The following is a 16,729-nucleotide window of genomic DNA, read 5'->3' as shown; positions in this document are numbered from 1 at the left end:
CTTAATGTAAATTATTTATTTTTCCATTACTTTTCGCAGTCCATAGCATGTATCCTAGGCTTTAATGTAAATCATGCATGTGTGCGTGTGTGGGTGTATGCTTTATTTTTATGTTTCATAGTTTAGGTCAATGGTCCTTGTGGTGGTCCAACGTCACCATAAGGTATCTCCGTTAGTTTAATTTTGGTCCAATATTCAAAAAAACACAAAAACATGCAAATAACCGAAAAATCACAAAAAAATCATTCTCATAAACAAACCTTCCCTAAATCAAGTGATCGTCTTTTTGTTTTATTTTCTTAATCAAACTTCAATCAATCTAATCATGCTTTGAGTCCATTTTTTCTTTAATATAAAAATACAAACAAGCTTATTTTGCCACTTTTTATTTTTAAAACCTTTTTTCAAAAACTAATAAAAAACACACATCCAATCAAACGTCAATTTTTACTCCGAACTACGAGGTTTTGATCCTTTCAAACAATAAAAAATGTCCTTTCAAACAATAAAAAATGTACATAAGTTAGGTCTCACTTTATTTTCCTTTTCATCACATTAATTCCTTCTTTTCAAAAGCAAGCAAGTTATAGCATTTTCAATTAAATAAAACCAAGAGGTTCCCGTAGAGTACTACGGACATAAAGGGTGCTAATACCTTCCTTTTGTGTAACTAACCCCCGAACCCTAAATCTTTTCAATATGGGGTGTTTTGAACTTTTTTCCCCTTTCCCTTAAAAATTAAATGTTCAATCGTGAAATAATTAGTGAGTCAAAAGGTAATCAAATAACCTTGATCTCCAAAAAATGACGCGACACTAGGACTCGTTAGTTGCTCAGGAGAGAGTCTTTAAATAGTAGCATGTCACTTTAGATACCCATTTTTCTTCCTCATGAGAGATCCTTAACATGGAGTATTTTTGTTAAGTAAGAACCTCCATTCGAGATGCTCTAAGAAGGAATGTACATGCAAGAACTTTTTCAAAATTGGTTTTTCACTCCCTGTCATAAAACTAACAACAATAATTTCTACACTTTTTTTTTTCTTCAGGGAATTCCTACAAGGGTTAACACCAAACACTATCTTTTACCTTCTTATCATCAGCATATTTTTCCTTGTTTGAGAAAAGTGAAAGAAAAAAAAACGATATTAATATCAATTTTCTAATAATAATAATAATAATAATAATAATAATATTAGGGTCTCCCCAAAATGAACCCAGGGTTGTTAACCCAATTGATACTCCATATGTGCCACCACAATGCACCACTTTCTCTATTACTATCATTTGTATTCATATATAATATAGTAATATGTGAGATAAATGCTTCTTGCAACCAAAAAGACAAACAAATACTCCTCTCTTTTACACATGGACTCATTGATCCATTAGGCATGTTGCGAACATGGTCAAACAAAAAAGATTGTTGCAAATGGAGAGGAGTTCATTGTAACATGAATGGTAGAGTCACAAATATCAGTCTCCCTTGTTTCACTGATGATGACATTATTATTGGGAACAAAAAGAACAAAACACATTGTCTGGCAGGTAAGTTGCATCTTTCTATATTCGAGCTTGAATTTTTGAACTACTTGAATTTGAGCAACAATGACTTCAACTACTTAGTTAACACTTCTTATGGGAGTGGAAACTTTTCAAATGTTGTTCACCTTGACTTGTCTCAAAATGAGAATCTTGTGATTAATGATTTGAGATGGCTTCTTCGTCTCTCATCATCCTTACAATTTCTCAACCTGGATTATGTTGATCTCCACAAGGAAACGCTTTGGCTTCAGATATTGAATATGCTTCCTTCACTTTCTGAGTTACATTTGAGTAGTTGCTTACTTGAAAGTGTGCACCCGTCTCTTTCATATGTCAATTTCACCTCACTTGAATATCTTGATCTTTCTTACAATAATTTCTTCTCTGAATTGCCTCTTTGGTTGTTCAATCTAAGTGGCCTTTCTTATTTGAATCTTCGAGAAAATCAGTTTCATGGCCAAATACCTGATTTGTTTTTAAATCTTCCAAACTTGCATTCATTGATATTGAGAGGAAACAAGATGAGTGGAATAATTCCTGACTGGATAGGGCAATTTGCTAATCTACAAAATCTAAATCTCTATAGGAATTTATTAATTGGATCTATTCCGATAACTTTGGGGAATTTATCATCTTTAACTGCCTTCGATGTTGCTTCAAATAACTTGACCGGTAACCTTCCTCAAAGTTTGGGGAACCTCTCGAATTTGAAGGTATTGGGTGTTGGAGAAAATTCACTCTCTGGAGTTGTGACCCATCAGACATTTTGCTAATCTCTTTAATTTAAAACATTTGTTTTTGGGTTCACCGTCCTCCATCTTTGAGTTTGATCCCAGTTGGACTCCTCCTTTTGAACTTCTTACTCTCATCTTGGAGTATGCAGATCTTAAACTTATCCCATGGTTGTACACACAAACAATGCTCATTGGTCTAACAATTGAAAACTCCATGTTTAAAGATGTATCTCAAGACAAGTTTTGGAGTTTGGCATCTCATTGTTGGTTTCTTTCTTTATACCACAATAACATGCCTTGGAACATGTCAAATGTGTTGTTAAATTCTGAAGTTGCATGGTTGGTTGATAATGGTTTGAGTGGTGGCCTTCCTCAATTAACTTCAAATGTGAGTGTTTTCAAAATAATTTCTAACAATTTGACTGGGCCTCTTTCTCATCTGTTATGCCATAATATGAAAGAGAACACCAATTTGATGTACTTGGACGTCTCTGATAACAATTTGTCTGGAGGACTCACTGAATGTTGGGGGAACTGTAAATCTCTTATTCCTATTAGTTTAGGAAGAAATAATCTAACAGGCATGATTGCGCACTCAATGGGTTCTTTATCCAACCTTATGTCGTTGGATATTTATGATACAAAGTTGCATGGGGAGATACCAATGTCATTGAAAAATTGCCAAAAACTTGTGATTGTTAATCTTGGTAAAAACAAATTTTCTGGAATAATACCAAATTGGATTGGAAAGGATATGAAAGTTCTTCAATTGAGATCAAATGAATTTAGTGGTGACATTCCTTTACAAATATGTCAACTATCCTCTCTCTTTGTTTTGGATCTCTCAAATAATAGATTAACTGGAAAAATACCTCAGTGCCTACCAAATATCACCTCCATGACTTTCAATAATGTTACACTAAATGAATTTGATATTTCATATAATGTTTTCGGTGTCACTTTTATAACCCCTATTACATTATTATCAAAAGGCAACGACTTAGACTATTATAAGTATATGCATGTTATTGACCTTTCTAACAACCATTTTTCGGGTAGAATACCTTCAGAAGTATTTAGACTCACTGCATTGAAATCCTTGAACTTGTACAAAATCAATTAATGGGAACCATACCAAAAGAAATTGGCAACATGAAACAGTTAGAGTCCCTTGATCTGTCAAACAACACACTTTCAGGAGAAATTCCTCAAACCATGTTGTCTCTTTCTTTTCTTGAGGTATTAAATCTCTCGTTCAACAATTTGAAGGGTCAAATCCCATTAGGAACCCAACTCCAAAGCTTTACACCACTTAGTTATATGGGTAATCCTGAACTTTGTGGAACTCCACTCATTGAGAAATGCAAACACAATGAAGCCCTTGGTGAGGACACAAATGACGAGGAAGGATCCGAGTTAATGGAATGTTTCTATATGGGCATGGGAGTTGGATTTGCAACAGGCTTCTGGATAGTTTTTGGTTCTCTTTTATTCAAGAGGTCATGGAGGCATGCTTACTTCAATTTTCTTTATGATGTCAAAGACTGGTTTATATCAAGATGGACCTGAAGTACATTGTTTCACTTGAAACTTTTCAATATGGTAAGCAAAACCAGTTTATTAATTTTATTGTTTTAGTTTATTTTATCAACATCGCATGTTTTCCCCCTTTGAAATACACAGCAAAATAAATTAAATTTTTTTTTGACCAAAAAAAAAAGTTAAATTTTTAGAAAACTATATCTTTTGGGAGCTAAAAGACCTTAAAAGCAATTATACATATTTAAGTTATCAAAAAATTATTGCAACTTTCATATTGTATTTTTTCTCACCATTTTTTTTTCTCCGAACATACGATGATAATTAAGTAAATTTTTCGGTGATTATGCTTTTTTACATAATAATTCTCAAGTTCTTATGAGTAACCACTAATACTTTTTAGGTTTAATTGCACTTTTTCCCCCTATAATTTACCAATTGTGCGATTTTGCACCCCATAGTTTTAAACGAGCGATTTTGTCCCCTATAGTTTTCCCTCTTTCTGATTTTATGGTCCCCATGACATTTAGTGCTGGTTTTTTTATCAATTAATATGTGCCACGTGTGTGATTCTATTTTTTAAAAAATAAAAAAATAGTATTTTTCAGATTTTGAGAGAAGGGGGCACGTGATTTTTCAGATTTTAAGAAGAAATATCACTCGCATCCTTCTCTCAAAATCTGAAAAATACCATTTTTTTATTTTTAAAAAAATGAAATTACACACGTGGCACATATTAATTGATAAAAAACAGAGATATCAGCACTAAATGTCATGGAGACCATAAAATCATAAAGGGGGAAAACTATAGGGAGCAAAATCGCTCGTTTAAAACTATGGAATGTAAAATTGTACAATTGGCAAACTATAGAGGGGAAAAATGCAATTAAGACTTTTTTCTTCTTGGCTAGTAACTTTGTAACACCAAAAAAAAAAAAAACCTCCCATATTAATTCGTTGACTCTACATTGACTGACCATTCACCCATTCACTATTTAACTAGCTGTAACATTGATTGGCCATTCGCAGTATTGTTGCTTCGTCGGTATGGTCAACTTTTTTAGTCGGTCAACAAAATAATTAAAAAAGAATGGAGCAATGACAACTAAAGAATTGATTTATGATACAAGACACATGCGACTCATGTAAAGAAAACATCATCGATGAAGGGAGAACAAAACACCATTAATCATTCGTCTTCAATGAAAGCAACAGTTCATTTTCTATATTGATAGTGAGAACACAAGAGAAAAGAATACTGGTTTAATTATAATTTTTCCCCTATATTTTGCCAATTGTGCGATTTTGTACTCTATCCTTTTTCCCCTTTCTGATTTTATGGTCCCTGCGTATTTTCCCGATGATCTGTCCGTTTTTGATGACGTGTCCGCATTTAATTCATGCCATGTGTGTAAATCAAATTTTTAAAAAACAAAAAATTAAATTTTTGGATTCAAAGAGAAAGGAGTCACGTGACTCCCTTTCTTTACCCTCACAAAATCCTACCCCACACACACACACACACCCCCCACCCCCTCCAAATCAGAATCCCTAACTTCTATCGACTGCCTCTTCCATTTTCTTCCTCTTTTTTGCTTCCGTTTTGCTCGCTTTCTCCTACCCTTTTATCGATCTCTCATCTTTTCTCCCATCCTTCCTTGATTTTGAACCGTTGCAGATTCATGGATTTTCGAAAACCCAGTTCTTCGTTTATTCTTGATTTTGTAACTTCTTCAAATGGTACGATGAAGCTTGTTCTGAAAAAGAGAAGAAAATTATAAATGTTTTGTTGAGAAAAAATGAACAGAAAAATTGTTAGAGGAGTTGTATGTTTAGGATTGATTGTAATGTTCCTTGTGGTTGTGATTTCAATGTTGAAGGTCTCATGTAATGTTTAAGATGCAATGTAATGTTGAAGTTCTTTTTGAGTTGTGACAATGTTGAAGTTGTAATGTAATGTTGAAGTTCTTTTTGAAGGATTGAGCAAGATAATGTTAAAAGTTAATGATCGTGGATACATTTTTTTTTTTTAAAGAAATGATTGTGGATATATTGTTGCCTATGTTTAGTAATGTTTGATTAGTTTGTTAAAGAAAGGGAGTCACGTGACTCCTTTCTCTTTAAATCCAATTTTTTTTTTTTTTTTTAATTTGATTTACACACATGGCAGGAATCATATGCGGACACGTCATCAGAAACGGACATATCATCAGTAAAACACGCAGGGGACCATAAAATCACAAAGCGGGAAAAGGATAGGGTGCAAAATCGCACGTTTAAAAACATGGGGTGCAAAATCACACAATTGGCGAAATATAGGGGGGAAAAATGCAATTAAGTCTACTTTTTAATTAAGACTTTCTACTAAATTTTATTTTCCTCATAAAATTATTAATTGGTGTAAAGTTTTCAATTTTAAAACATAATCTGAATCGTATTATTTAGTGAATATATCTATGTAACTCATGAGATATCTTTATTGATTTATTTTGCAGAAAAACATCATGTCATGGACTTGTGTCCTTTGGAGTATCCTTCAACTGTGGTGTTTAATAAACTTTAGTTTTTTTGTTTTGTTTTTGTATTTTGATTGTTTCCAATATTCCATGTAATTTAAGATTTGTGTGAAAAACCCAGCTCGGGTGGTTCACTTGGTTAGAGCATCCGTGTAATAAGCAGGAGGTTTTGAATTCAACTCTTAATGAAAGCATTTTATGTTTTTTTTTTTCTTCATAAAAATATTTGTGTGAATTTGTAAAATAAAAACAAGTACAACAGAACTATATGACGATTACCTAAGCAATTCGAGCATGTTTTCAGATAAAGTTTCAACGGTAAGTCATATAAATAAATAAATGAATAAAGCTCCAACGGGTGACAAATTTGGTATTGAATTTCAAGATTCACACGTCCTTAAGAAGATTTTTTTTTTTATTGGCAAATAAATAATACTCTATCTATCCTTTTTTTTGCAAGCACGTTTTGAGGAAAAAAAATATGTTTCTAAATATAATTTCCATGTTATATGACTAGCTTGCTTTTTCTTTTTCCTAAATGACTTTTTTTTTTCCTTAGTAAGGTTTTCTTAAATGACTATGATTAGTACCTGCAGTTGCAAAAAAAATAGTTAATTTATACACTAAAAAGATTGTGAGGTTTAATATAACTTAATTTTTTTAGTATTTATCACAATCTTTATCCCAAAATCTTAGATTTTGCATATCGCAATGTCACCATCAAAAACTGTGTGTTCTAACATTAATGATGCGTTTAACTAATAGTACTACTAACGTAACATGGATAATTAAATAAGATAGACACATGAGACCAGCATACAAGAATGAGAGGAGAATTTGAAAAGTTAATTTCATCAAATAACAGAAATTAGAAGAGGAGAGAGAGAGAGAGAGAGAGAGAGAGAGAGAGAGAGAAAGAGAAATGTGTCATGATTGCACGCAGGGATTACAGTCACACACACCACGCTGCTGAATTTTCATTTCCATTTATTTAATTCATTGTTGTAAAATATTCCTTTCAACTAACTCACTCAGGTCACACATACCAGTACTACACCTCATTACTCGCTTTCAGATATTTCAACTATAGTCTTTATTCTTCAATCCTGCGCATTTTTACGTTCTGTTTCCGTAACAACTTTTTGAATACGAACCTGAACAAAAATCTCTCTTTCTCTCCAAAAGTTAGTATTCTTCTTTCACTTCTTTTCTTTCATTTTTCTATATTCTGTTTCGGTAACAACTTTTTCTTTCACCCATTTTTTCTTTCTTTCATACTTCGTTCCATTTCATAATCAAGAAGTCATGGATATGCAACAACAATTGTTTGATGAAAAAGATTCAGTTCAGGAAATAAGTTTGATACGTCTTTGTGTCTGACATAATACTGACACATGTTATCAAGTTTAAATTATAATTTTTTTCTTAAATTATTATCGATGTCGACATGATGACATGTCAATGTTGACACCTCTTATCAAAGATCGGTTGGTGTTCAACACATTATTGACATATGTTATTAGAAATAATCTTTTAAATTATTATCGGTGTGAACATTTTTTATCAAAGGTATGTTGGTGTTTGACACTTGTGTTGTTCCAACCTATTACCGACACATCTTATTAAATTTAGAAACTAAATTTTTTCAAATTATACTGATGTCCACATTGTTCGACAAGTGACCATACCCGACACAATATGGACACATGTTATTACATTTAGATAATTAATTTTTTCAAATAACTATTCATGTCTATGTTCAGATAATTTACAATAAATGAGTTAAAAATAACTTTTACAATTTTCGTGTATGTTTTCTTAAAAAAACAAAAAAAAAATCACTTTTTAATCTTTATCAAATGGATCTTGTTTTGTTTTAAGTATAGGATATATGTTGCAGTTATATTTGAATTAATTTGGAACTGTTGGATGATATTCTCTTAATTTGATATGTGAAACATACAAATCAGGCCCTGTTAATCAGACACTTATGGGTGAAACATGATGTGGGGACTTTAAAAGTTGTCAAGGATACTTTGGATACCTCAAGCTAGCTCTTTCTGTATTAAATGTTGGGCATTTTAGTATCATAGAGGAAATATTGACATATATTGACAGTAGTGCGGACTACGGAGCATCCAACCAATTCCAATCATTTAATGACATATATTGTTGTGAATTAATAATGTGGATTTGAGAGTTAGACTCAAAATTATAATTATAATATATTTAAAAACACATAATTACACGATTCGTCTCTTAATTTAATTTCAGATAGCTTTCGTCTTTTATCTTTTTTTCCTGATTTCATTATAATATATGATAAAGATTTGAGTTTGTTTATTTTTTATTATGTTGAGGGAAAAGATTTGAGTTTGTTTATGTGTTTGATGAAGTTTATATAATATTCTTTTACTAAATTTTTTGATTTTATATTGATAAAAAAATATAACAATGTTAACAACTTATAACATAAATGACTAAATCGAAAAAAATATAAAGGACGAAAGTGTTACTTAATTAAAACATAAAATTAAATAGGAAAAAAGATTAAAAAAAAACAAAAGTTTTATAGACGAATTGTATAATTTTGTCATTTAAATAATATTAATAGATTATACAGTTTAATTACTCAAGTACACTTGGATGAGATGATTAGTACCTGCACAGTCTCAAAAAGAATAGTTAATTTATAAACGAGAAAGATTGTGAGGTTTAATATAACTTAATTTTTTTAGTATTTATCACAATCTTTATCCCAAAATCTTAGATTTTGCACATCGCAATGTCACCGCCAAAAACTGTGTGTTATATTATCTTACAAAATTCATCAAGAATGTTACAACATTAATGATGCGTTTAATTAATAGTACTACTAACGTAACATGGATAATTAAAGATGATAGACACATGAGACCAACATACAAAAATGAGAGGAGAATTTGAAAAGTTAATTTCATCAAATAACAGAAATTAGAAGGAGAGAGAGAGAGACAGAGAGAGAGAGATGTGTCATGATTGCACGCAGGGATTACGGTCATAGACACCACGCTGTTGAATTTTCATTTCCATTTATTTAATTCATTGTTGTAAAATATTCCTTTCAACTAACTCACTCAGGTCACACATACCAGTACTACTCTTCATTACTCGCTTTCAGAGATTTCAACTATAGTCTTCATTCTTCAAACCTGCGCATTTTACGTTCTATTTCCATAACAACTTTTTGAATACGAACCTAAACAAAAATCTTTATTTCTCTCCAAAAGTTAGTATTCTTCTTTCACTTCTTTTCTTTCATTTTTCCATATTCTATTTCGATAACAACTTTTTCTTTCTTTCATACTTCGTTCCATTTCAGAATCAGTCATGAATATGAAACAACAATTGTTTGATGAAAAAGATTCAGTTCAGGAAATAATGTAAGAATTTTACAATTTGCAGTTATGAATATGATTGTGTTTTCAGTGTGCATTCATGTCTGAATAACTTCTACCAATGCAGAAAGCGCATCAAATATTGCATACTATCCGAAATATAAAGGAGTCAAATAAGTGTTGTTACGGTGGAGAATAATAGCGATTACGATGGCGAAAAAAACCCCATCACTCGTGGCTTGTGCGATCCCCATATGGTAGTACTTTACCCTCAACTTTCTTGCTATGTAAAATCCATTTCTTGTGCGCTCAGTGACTGTGGCAAAGGGTGTGTTGTTGTTCGACATGTGTATATACGTTATTACGTTATTTTGATTTGATAATTATTATTACTTTCCTTTTGTGTTGCTCAACAAAAGGTGTATCGGTGTTCGACACGTGTGACACAAGTTCTAGAGAATTAATTTTTTCAAATTATTATCTGCATTGATATGACAATATCGACACGTCTGATTATAGAAATGTTGATGTTCGATACGTCTTTGTGTCTGACATAATACTCACACATGTTATCATGTATAGATTATAATTTTTTTCTTAAATTACTATCGGTGTTGACATGATGACATGTCAATGTTAACACCTCTTATCAAACTTCGGTTGGTGTTCAACACATTATTGACAAATGTTATTAGAAATAGTCTTTTAAATGATTATCGGTGTCAACTTTTTTTATCAAAGGTATATGTTGGTGTTTGAGACTTTTGTTTCTCCGACCTATTACCGACACATCTTATTAAATTTAGAAACTAAATTTTTTCAAATTATACTGATGTCCACATTGTTCAACAAGGGACCATGCCCGACACAATATGGACACATCTTATTACATTTAGATAATTAATTTTTTCAAATAATTCTCCGTGTCTATGTTCAAATAATTTACAATAAATGAGTTAAAAATAACTTTTACAATTTTCGTGTATGTTTTCTTAAAAAAACAAAAAAAAAATCACTTTTTAATCTTAATCAAATGGATCCTTGTTTTGTTTTAAGTATAGGATATATGTTGCAGTTATATTTGAATTAATTTGGAACTGTTGGATGATATTCTCTTAATTTGATATGTGAAACATACAAATCAGGACCCTGTTAATCAGACACTTATGTGTGAAACATGTCGTGAGGACTTTAAAGGTTGTCAAGGACACTTTGGATACCTCAAGCTAGCTCTTCCTGTATTAAATGTTGGGCATCTTAGTATCATAGAGGAAATATTGACATATATTGATAGTAGTGCAGACTACGGAGGATCCAACGAATTCCTATCATTTAATGACATATATTGTTGTGAATTAATAGTGTGGATTTGAGAGTTAGACTTAATATTATAATTATAATAGATTTAAAAAGACTTAATTACATGATTCGTCTCTTAATTTAATTTCAAATAGCTTTCGTCTTTTATTTTTTTTTCCTGATTTCATTATATATATGATGATGATTTGAGTTTGTTTATTTTTTTATTATGTTGAGGGAAAATATTTGAGTTTGTTTATGTGTTTGATGAAGTTTATATAATATTCTTTTACTAAATTTTTTGATTTTATATTGATAAAAAAATATAACAATGTTAACAATTTATAACATAAATGACTAAATCGAAAAAAATATAAAGGACGAAAGTGTTACTTAATTAAAACATAAAATTAAATAGGAAAAAAGATTAAAAAAAACAAAAGTTTTATAGACAAATTGTATAATTTTGTCATTTAAATAATATTAATGGATTATAAAGTTTAATCACTCAAGTACACTTGGATGAGATGATTAGTACCTGCACAGTTGCAAAAAGAATAGTTAATTTATACACGAAAAAGATTGTGAGGTTTAATATAACTTAATTTTTTTAGTATTTATCACAATCTTTATCCCAAAATCTTAGATTTTGCACATAGCAATGTCACCGCCAAAAACGGTGTGTTCTATTATCTTACAAAATTCATCAACAATGTTACAACATTAATGACGCGTTTAATTAATAGTACTACTAACGTAACATGGATAATTAAAGAAGATAGACACATGAGACCAGCATACAAGAATGTGAGGAGAATTTGAAAAGTTAATTTCATCAAATAACAGAAAAAAAATAACAGAAATTAGAAGGAGAGAGAAAGAGAGAAATGTGTCATGATTGCACGCAGGGATTGCGGTCACGCACACCACGCTGTTGAATTTTCATTTCCATTTATTTAATTTATTGTTGTAAAATATTCCTTTCAACTAACTCACTCAGGTCACACATACCAGTACTACACCTCATTACCCGCTTTTAGAGATTTGAACTATAGTCTTCATTCTTCAATCCTGCGCATTTTTACGTTCTGTTTTCGTAACAACTTTTTGAATACGAATCTAAACAAAAATCTCTATTTCTCTCCAAAAGTTAGCATTCTTCTTTCACTTCTTTTCTTTCATTTTTCCATATTCTGTTTCGATAACAACTTTTTCTTTCTTTCATAGTTCGTTCCATTTCAGAATCAGGAAGTCATGGATATGCAACAATAATTGTTTGATGAAAAAGATTCAGTTCAGAAAATAATGTAAGAATTTTACAATTTGCAGTTATGAATATGACTGTGTTTTCAGTGTGCATTCATGTTTGAATAACTTCTACCAATGCAGAAAGCGCATCAAATATTGCACACTATCCGAAATATAAAGGAGTCAAATAAGTGTTGTTACTGTGGAGAAGAATATCGATTACGATGGCGAAAAAAACCTCATCACTCGTGGCTTGTGCGATCCCCACGTGGTAGTACTTTATCCTCAACTTTCTTACTATGTAAAATCCATTTCTTGTGCGCTCAGTGACTGTGGCAAAGGGTGTGTTGTTGTTCAACATGAGTCTATACGTTATTACGTTTTTATGATTTGATAATTATTATTACTTTCCTTTGGTGTTGCTAAACAAAAGGTGTATCGGTGTTCGACACGTGTGACACAAGTTCTAGAGAATTAATTTTTTCAAATTATTATCGACATTGATATGACAATATCAACACGTCTGATTATAGAAATGTTATTGTTCGATACGTCTTTGTGTCTGACATAATACTCACACATGTTATCATGTTTAGATTATAATTTTTTTCTTAAATTACTATCGGTGTTGACATGATGACATGTCAATGTTGACACCTCTTATCAAAGTTCGGTTGGTGTTCAACACATTATTGACAAATGTTATTAGAAATAATCTTTTAAATTATTATCGGTGTCAACATTTTTTATCAAAGGTATATGTTGGTGTTTGAGACTTTTGTTTGTCCGACCTATTACCGACACATCTTATTAAATTTAGAAACTAAACTTTTTCAAATTATACTGATGTCCACATTGTTCGACAAGTGACCATGCCCGACACAATATGGACACATGTTAAAACATTTAGATAATTAATTTTTCAAATAATTCTCCGTGTCTATGTTCAGATAATTTACAATAAATGAGTTAAAAATAACTTATACAATTTTCGTATATGTTTTCTTAAAAAAACAAAAAAAAAATCACTTTTTAATCTTTATCAAATGGATCTTTGTTTTGTTTTAAGTATAAGATATATGTTGCAGTTATATTTGAATTAATTTGGAACTGTTGGATGATATTCTCTTAATTTGATATGTGAAACATACAAATCAGGACCCTGTTAATCAGACACTTATGTGTGAAACATGCTGTGGGGACTTTAAAAGTTTTCAAGGACACTTTGGATACCTCAAGATAGCTCTTCCTGTATTAAATGTTGGGCATCTTAGTATCATAGAGGAAATATTAACATATATTGAGAGTAGTGCGGACTACGGAGCATCCAACCAATTCCAATCATTTAATGACATATATTGTTGTGAATTAATAATGTGGATTTGAGAGTTAGACTCAAAATTATAATTATAATATATTTAAAAACACATAATTACACGATTCGTCTCTTAATTTAATTTCAGATAGCTTTCGTCTTTTATCTTTTTTTCCTGATTTCATTATAATATATGATAAAGATTTGAGTTTGTTTATTTTTTAGTATGTTGAGAGAAAAGATTTGAGTTTGTTTATGTGTTTGATGAAGTTTATATAATATTCTTTTACTAAATTTTTTGATTTTATATTGATAAAAAAATATAACAATGTTAACAATTTATAACATAAATGATTAAATCGAAAAAATATATAAAGGACGAAAGTGTTACTTAATTAAAACATAAAATTAAATAGGAAAAAAAGATAAAAAACAAAAAAACAAAAGTTTTATAGACGAATTGTATAATTTTGTCATTTAAATAATATTAATAGATTATAAAGTTTAATAACTCAAGTACACTTGGATGAGATGATTAGTACCTGCACAGTTAATTTATACACGAAAAAGATTGTGAGGTCTAATATAACTTAATTTTTTTAGTATTTATCACAATCTTTATCCCAAAATCTTAGATTTTGCACATCGCAATGTCACCGCCAAAAATTGTGTGTTTTAGTATCTTACAAAATTCATCAACAATGTTACAACATTAATTATGCGTTTAATTAATAGTACTACTAACGTAACATGGATAATTAAAGAAGATAGACACATGAGACCAGCATACAAGAATGAGAGGAGAATTTGAAAAGTTAATTTCATCAAATAACAGAATTTAGAAGGAGAGAGAGAGAGAGAGAGAGAGAGAGAGAGAGATGTGTCATGATTGCACGCGGGGATTACGGTCACACACACCACGCTTTTGAATTTTCATTTCCATTTATTTAATTCATTGTTGTAAAATATTCCTTTCAACTAACTCACTCAGGTCACACATACCAGTACTACACCTCATTACCCGCTTTCAGAGATTTCAACTATAGTCTTCATTCTTCAATCCTGCGCATTTTTACGTTCTGTTTTCGTAACAACTTTTTGAATACGAACCTAAACAAAAATCTCTATTTCTCTCCAAAAGTTAGTATTCTTCTTTCACTTCTTTTCTTTCATTTTTTCATATTCTGTTTCGATAACAACTTTTTCTTTCTTTCATACTTCGTTCCATTTCAGAATCAGGAAGTCATGAATATGCAACAACAATTGTTTTATGAAAAAGATTCAGTTCAGAAAATAATGTAAGAATTTTACAATTTGCAGTTATGAATACGACTGTGTTTTCAGTGTGCATTCGTGTTTGAATAACTTCTACCAATGCAGAAAACGCATCAAATATTGCACACTATCCGAAATATAAAGGAGTCAAATAAGTGTTGTTACGGTGGAGAATAATAGCGATTACGATGGCGAAAAAACCCCATCACTCGTGGCTTGTGCGATCCCCACATGGTAGTACTTTATCCTCAACTTTCTTCCTATGTAAAATCCATTTCTTGTGCGCTCAGTGACTGTGGCAAAGGGTGTGTTGTTGTTCAACATGTGTATATACGTTATTACGTTATTTTGATTTGATAATTATTATTACTTTCCTTTGGTGTTGCTCAACAAAAGGTGTATCGGTGTTCGACACGTGTGACACAAGTTCTAGAGAATTAATTTTTTCAAATTATTATCGGCATTGATATGACAATATCGACACGTCTGATTATAGAAATGTTGTTGTTTGATACGTCTTTGTGTCTGACATAATACTCACACATGTTATCATGTTTATATTATAATTTTTTTCTTAAATTACTATCGGTGTTGACATGATGACATGTCAATGTTGACACCTCTTATCAAAGTTCGGTTGGTGTTCAACACATTATTGACAAATGTTATTAGAAATAGTCTTTTAAATTATTATCGGTGTCAACATTTTTTATCAAAGGTATATGTTGGTGTTTGAGACTTTTGTTTGTCCGACCTATTACCGACACATCTTATTAAATTTAGAAACTAAGCTTTTTCAAATTATACTGATGTCCACATTGTTCGACAAGTGACCATGCCCGACACAATATGGACACATGTTATTACATTTAGGGGGCGTTTGTTTCACGGATGCAAAAATTATTCCCTGGAATAATTTTCCCAGGAATATATTCCTTGGAATTATATTCCTAGGAATATTTTAAAAAAGTGTTTGGTTACCAATTTGAATTCCTTGGAACTTTCTTTCTAAATTTCTGGGAATACTAAAAATATGTTTGGTTTAAAATGTATAATCCCAGGAATAAATGTCAAAATTATTAAAATACCCTTTTACATTAAATAGATGAAAAATAATATTTTTCATGTTATTTTTAATCAAGCAAAGTAAATTATGTGAGTCAACAAAGGTATTGGTCAGCGTATATACTTGTTTTTTAATACATAACAAGAGTACCATGTTTCAAGTTGTTACACGCCATTTAATTGAAGGTTGGCAGACTGCCCAACACCTTTGACATGCAACAGCAACAGAATGGTGGATGCCCGCTCGAATGTCAGTCACCGAAACTCGCATTTGCGCGGCCCAGCTCCGCTGGTACTGCAGCCTGGCAGGTCGAGAATCTGTCCAGCAGTTAAAAAAACGCAAAAAACAAAACAAAACATAAGACACAAACCTGTTATGGATGGATCTGGATCCAGATGAGTGAAAAGAGAGAGCAAAAAGGGGTTTATATATATGTGGGTTTCTATTAATTTAGAAAACGCGTGGGAAAAATTAGGAGGGAAGAAGCGCGGGTAAAATAGGGGTATGGGTGGGTTTTCGCCATGAATGTGGAGATTTCATTCCCAGGAATTGAAGATTCCAGCCCCCCACCCCTGGAATAAAAATAGAGAGTCAACGGATAAATAAGATTCCTGGGAATCATTTATTCCTGGGTATATTATTTTTGTTCCCTTCTACCAAACATAGGAATATCATATTTAATGCCCTTATTCCCAGGAATATATTTTTTATCTCCCAAACAAACACCCCCTTAGATAATTAATTTTTTCAATTAATTATCCGTGTCAATTTTCAGATAATTTACAATAAATGAGTTAAAAATAACTTATACAATTT

The 16,729-nt window shown here is 31.2% G+C and overlaps 2 protein-coding genes across 2 annotated transcripts; both read left to right on the top strand.

The window, feature by feature from the left end:
• Positions 1-2,570: 2,570 nt before the first annotated feature.
• On the top strand, positions 2,571-3,401 carry LOC120577472 (receptor-like protein EIX2). The gene has a single exon (XM_039829018.1). The coding sequence runs from the start codon at positions 2,571-2,573 to the stop codon at positions 3,399-3,401; it is 831 nt and encodes a 276-aa protein (XP_039684952.1).
• LOC25501101 (receptor-like protein EIX2) lies at positions 3,326-3,847 on the top strand. The gene has a single exon (XM_013589664.3). It carries the CDS (start codon positions 3,401-3,403, stop codon positions 3,845-3,847), a length of 447 nt encoding a protein of 148 aa, XP_013445118.3. The 5' UTR covers positions 3,326-3,400.
• The last annotated feature ends 12,882 nt before the right edge of the window (positions 3,848-16,729 follow it).

Source organism: Medicago truncatula, chromosome 8, assembly GCF_003473485.1.
Source record: "Medicago truncatula cultivar Jemalong A17 chromosome 8, MtrunA17r5.0-ANR, whole genome shotgun sequence".
In the NCBI taxonomy this organism is placed as follows: domain Eukaryota; kingdom Viridiplantae; phylum Streptophyta; class Magnoliopsida; order Fabales; family Fabaceae; genus Medicago; species Medicago truncatula.
This window is presented reverse-complemented; position numbering and strand designations above follow the sequence as displayed.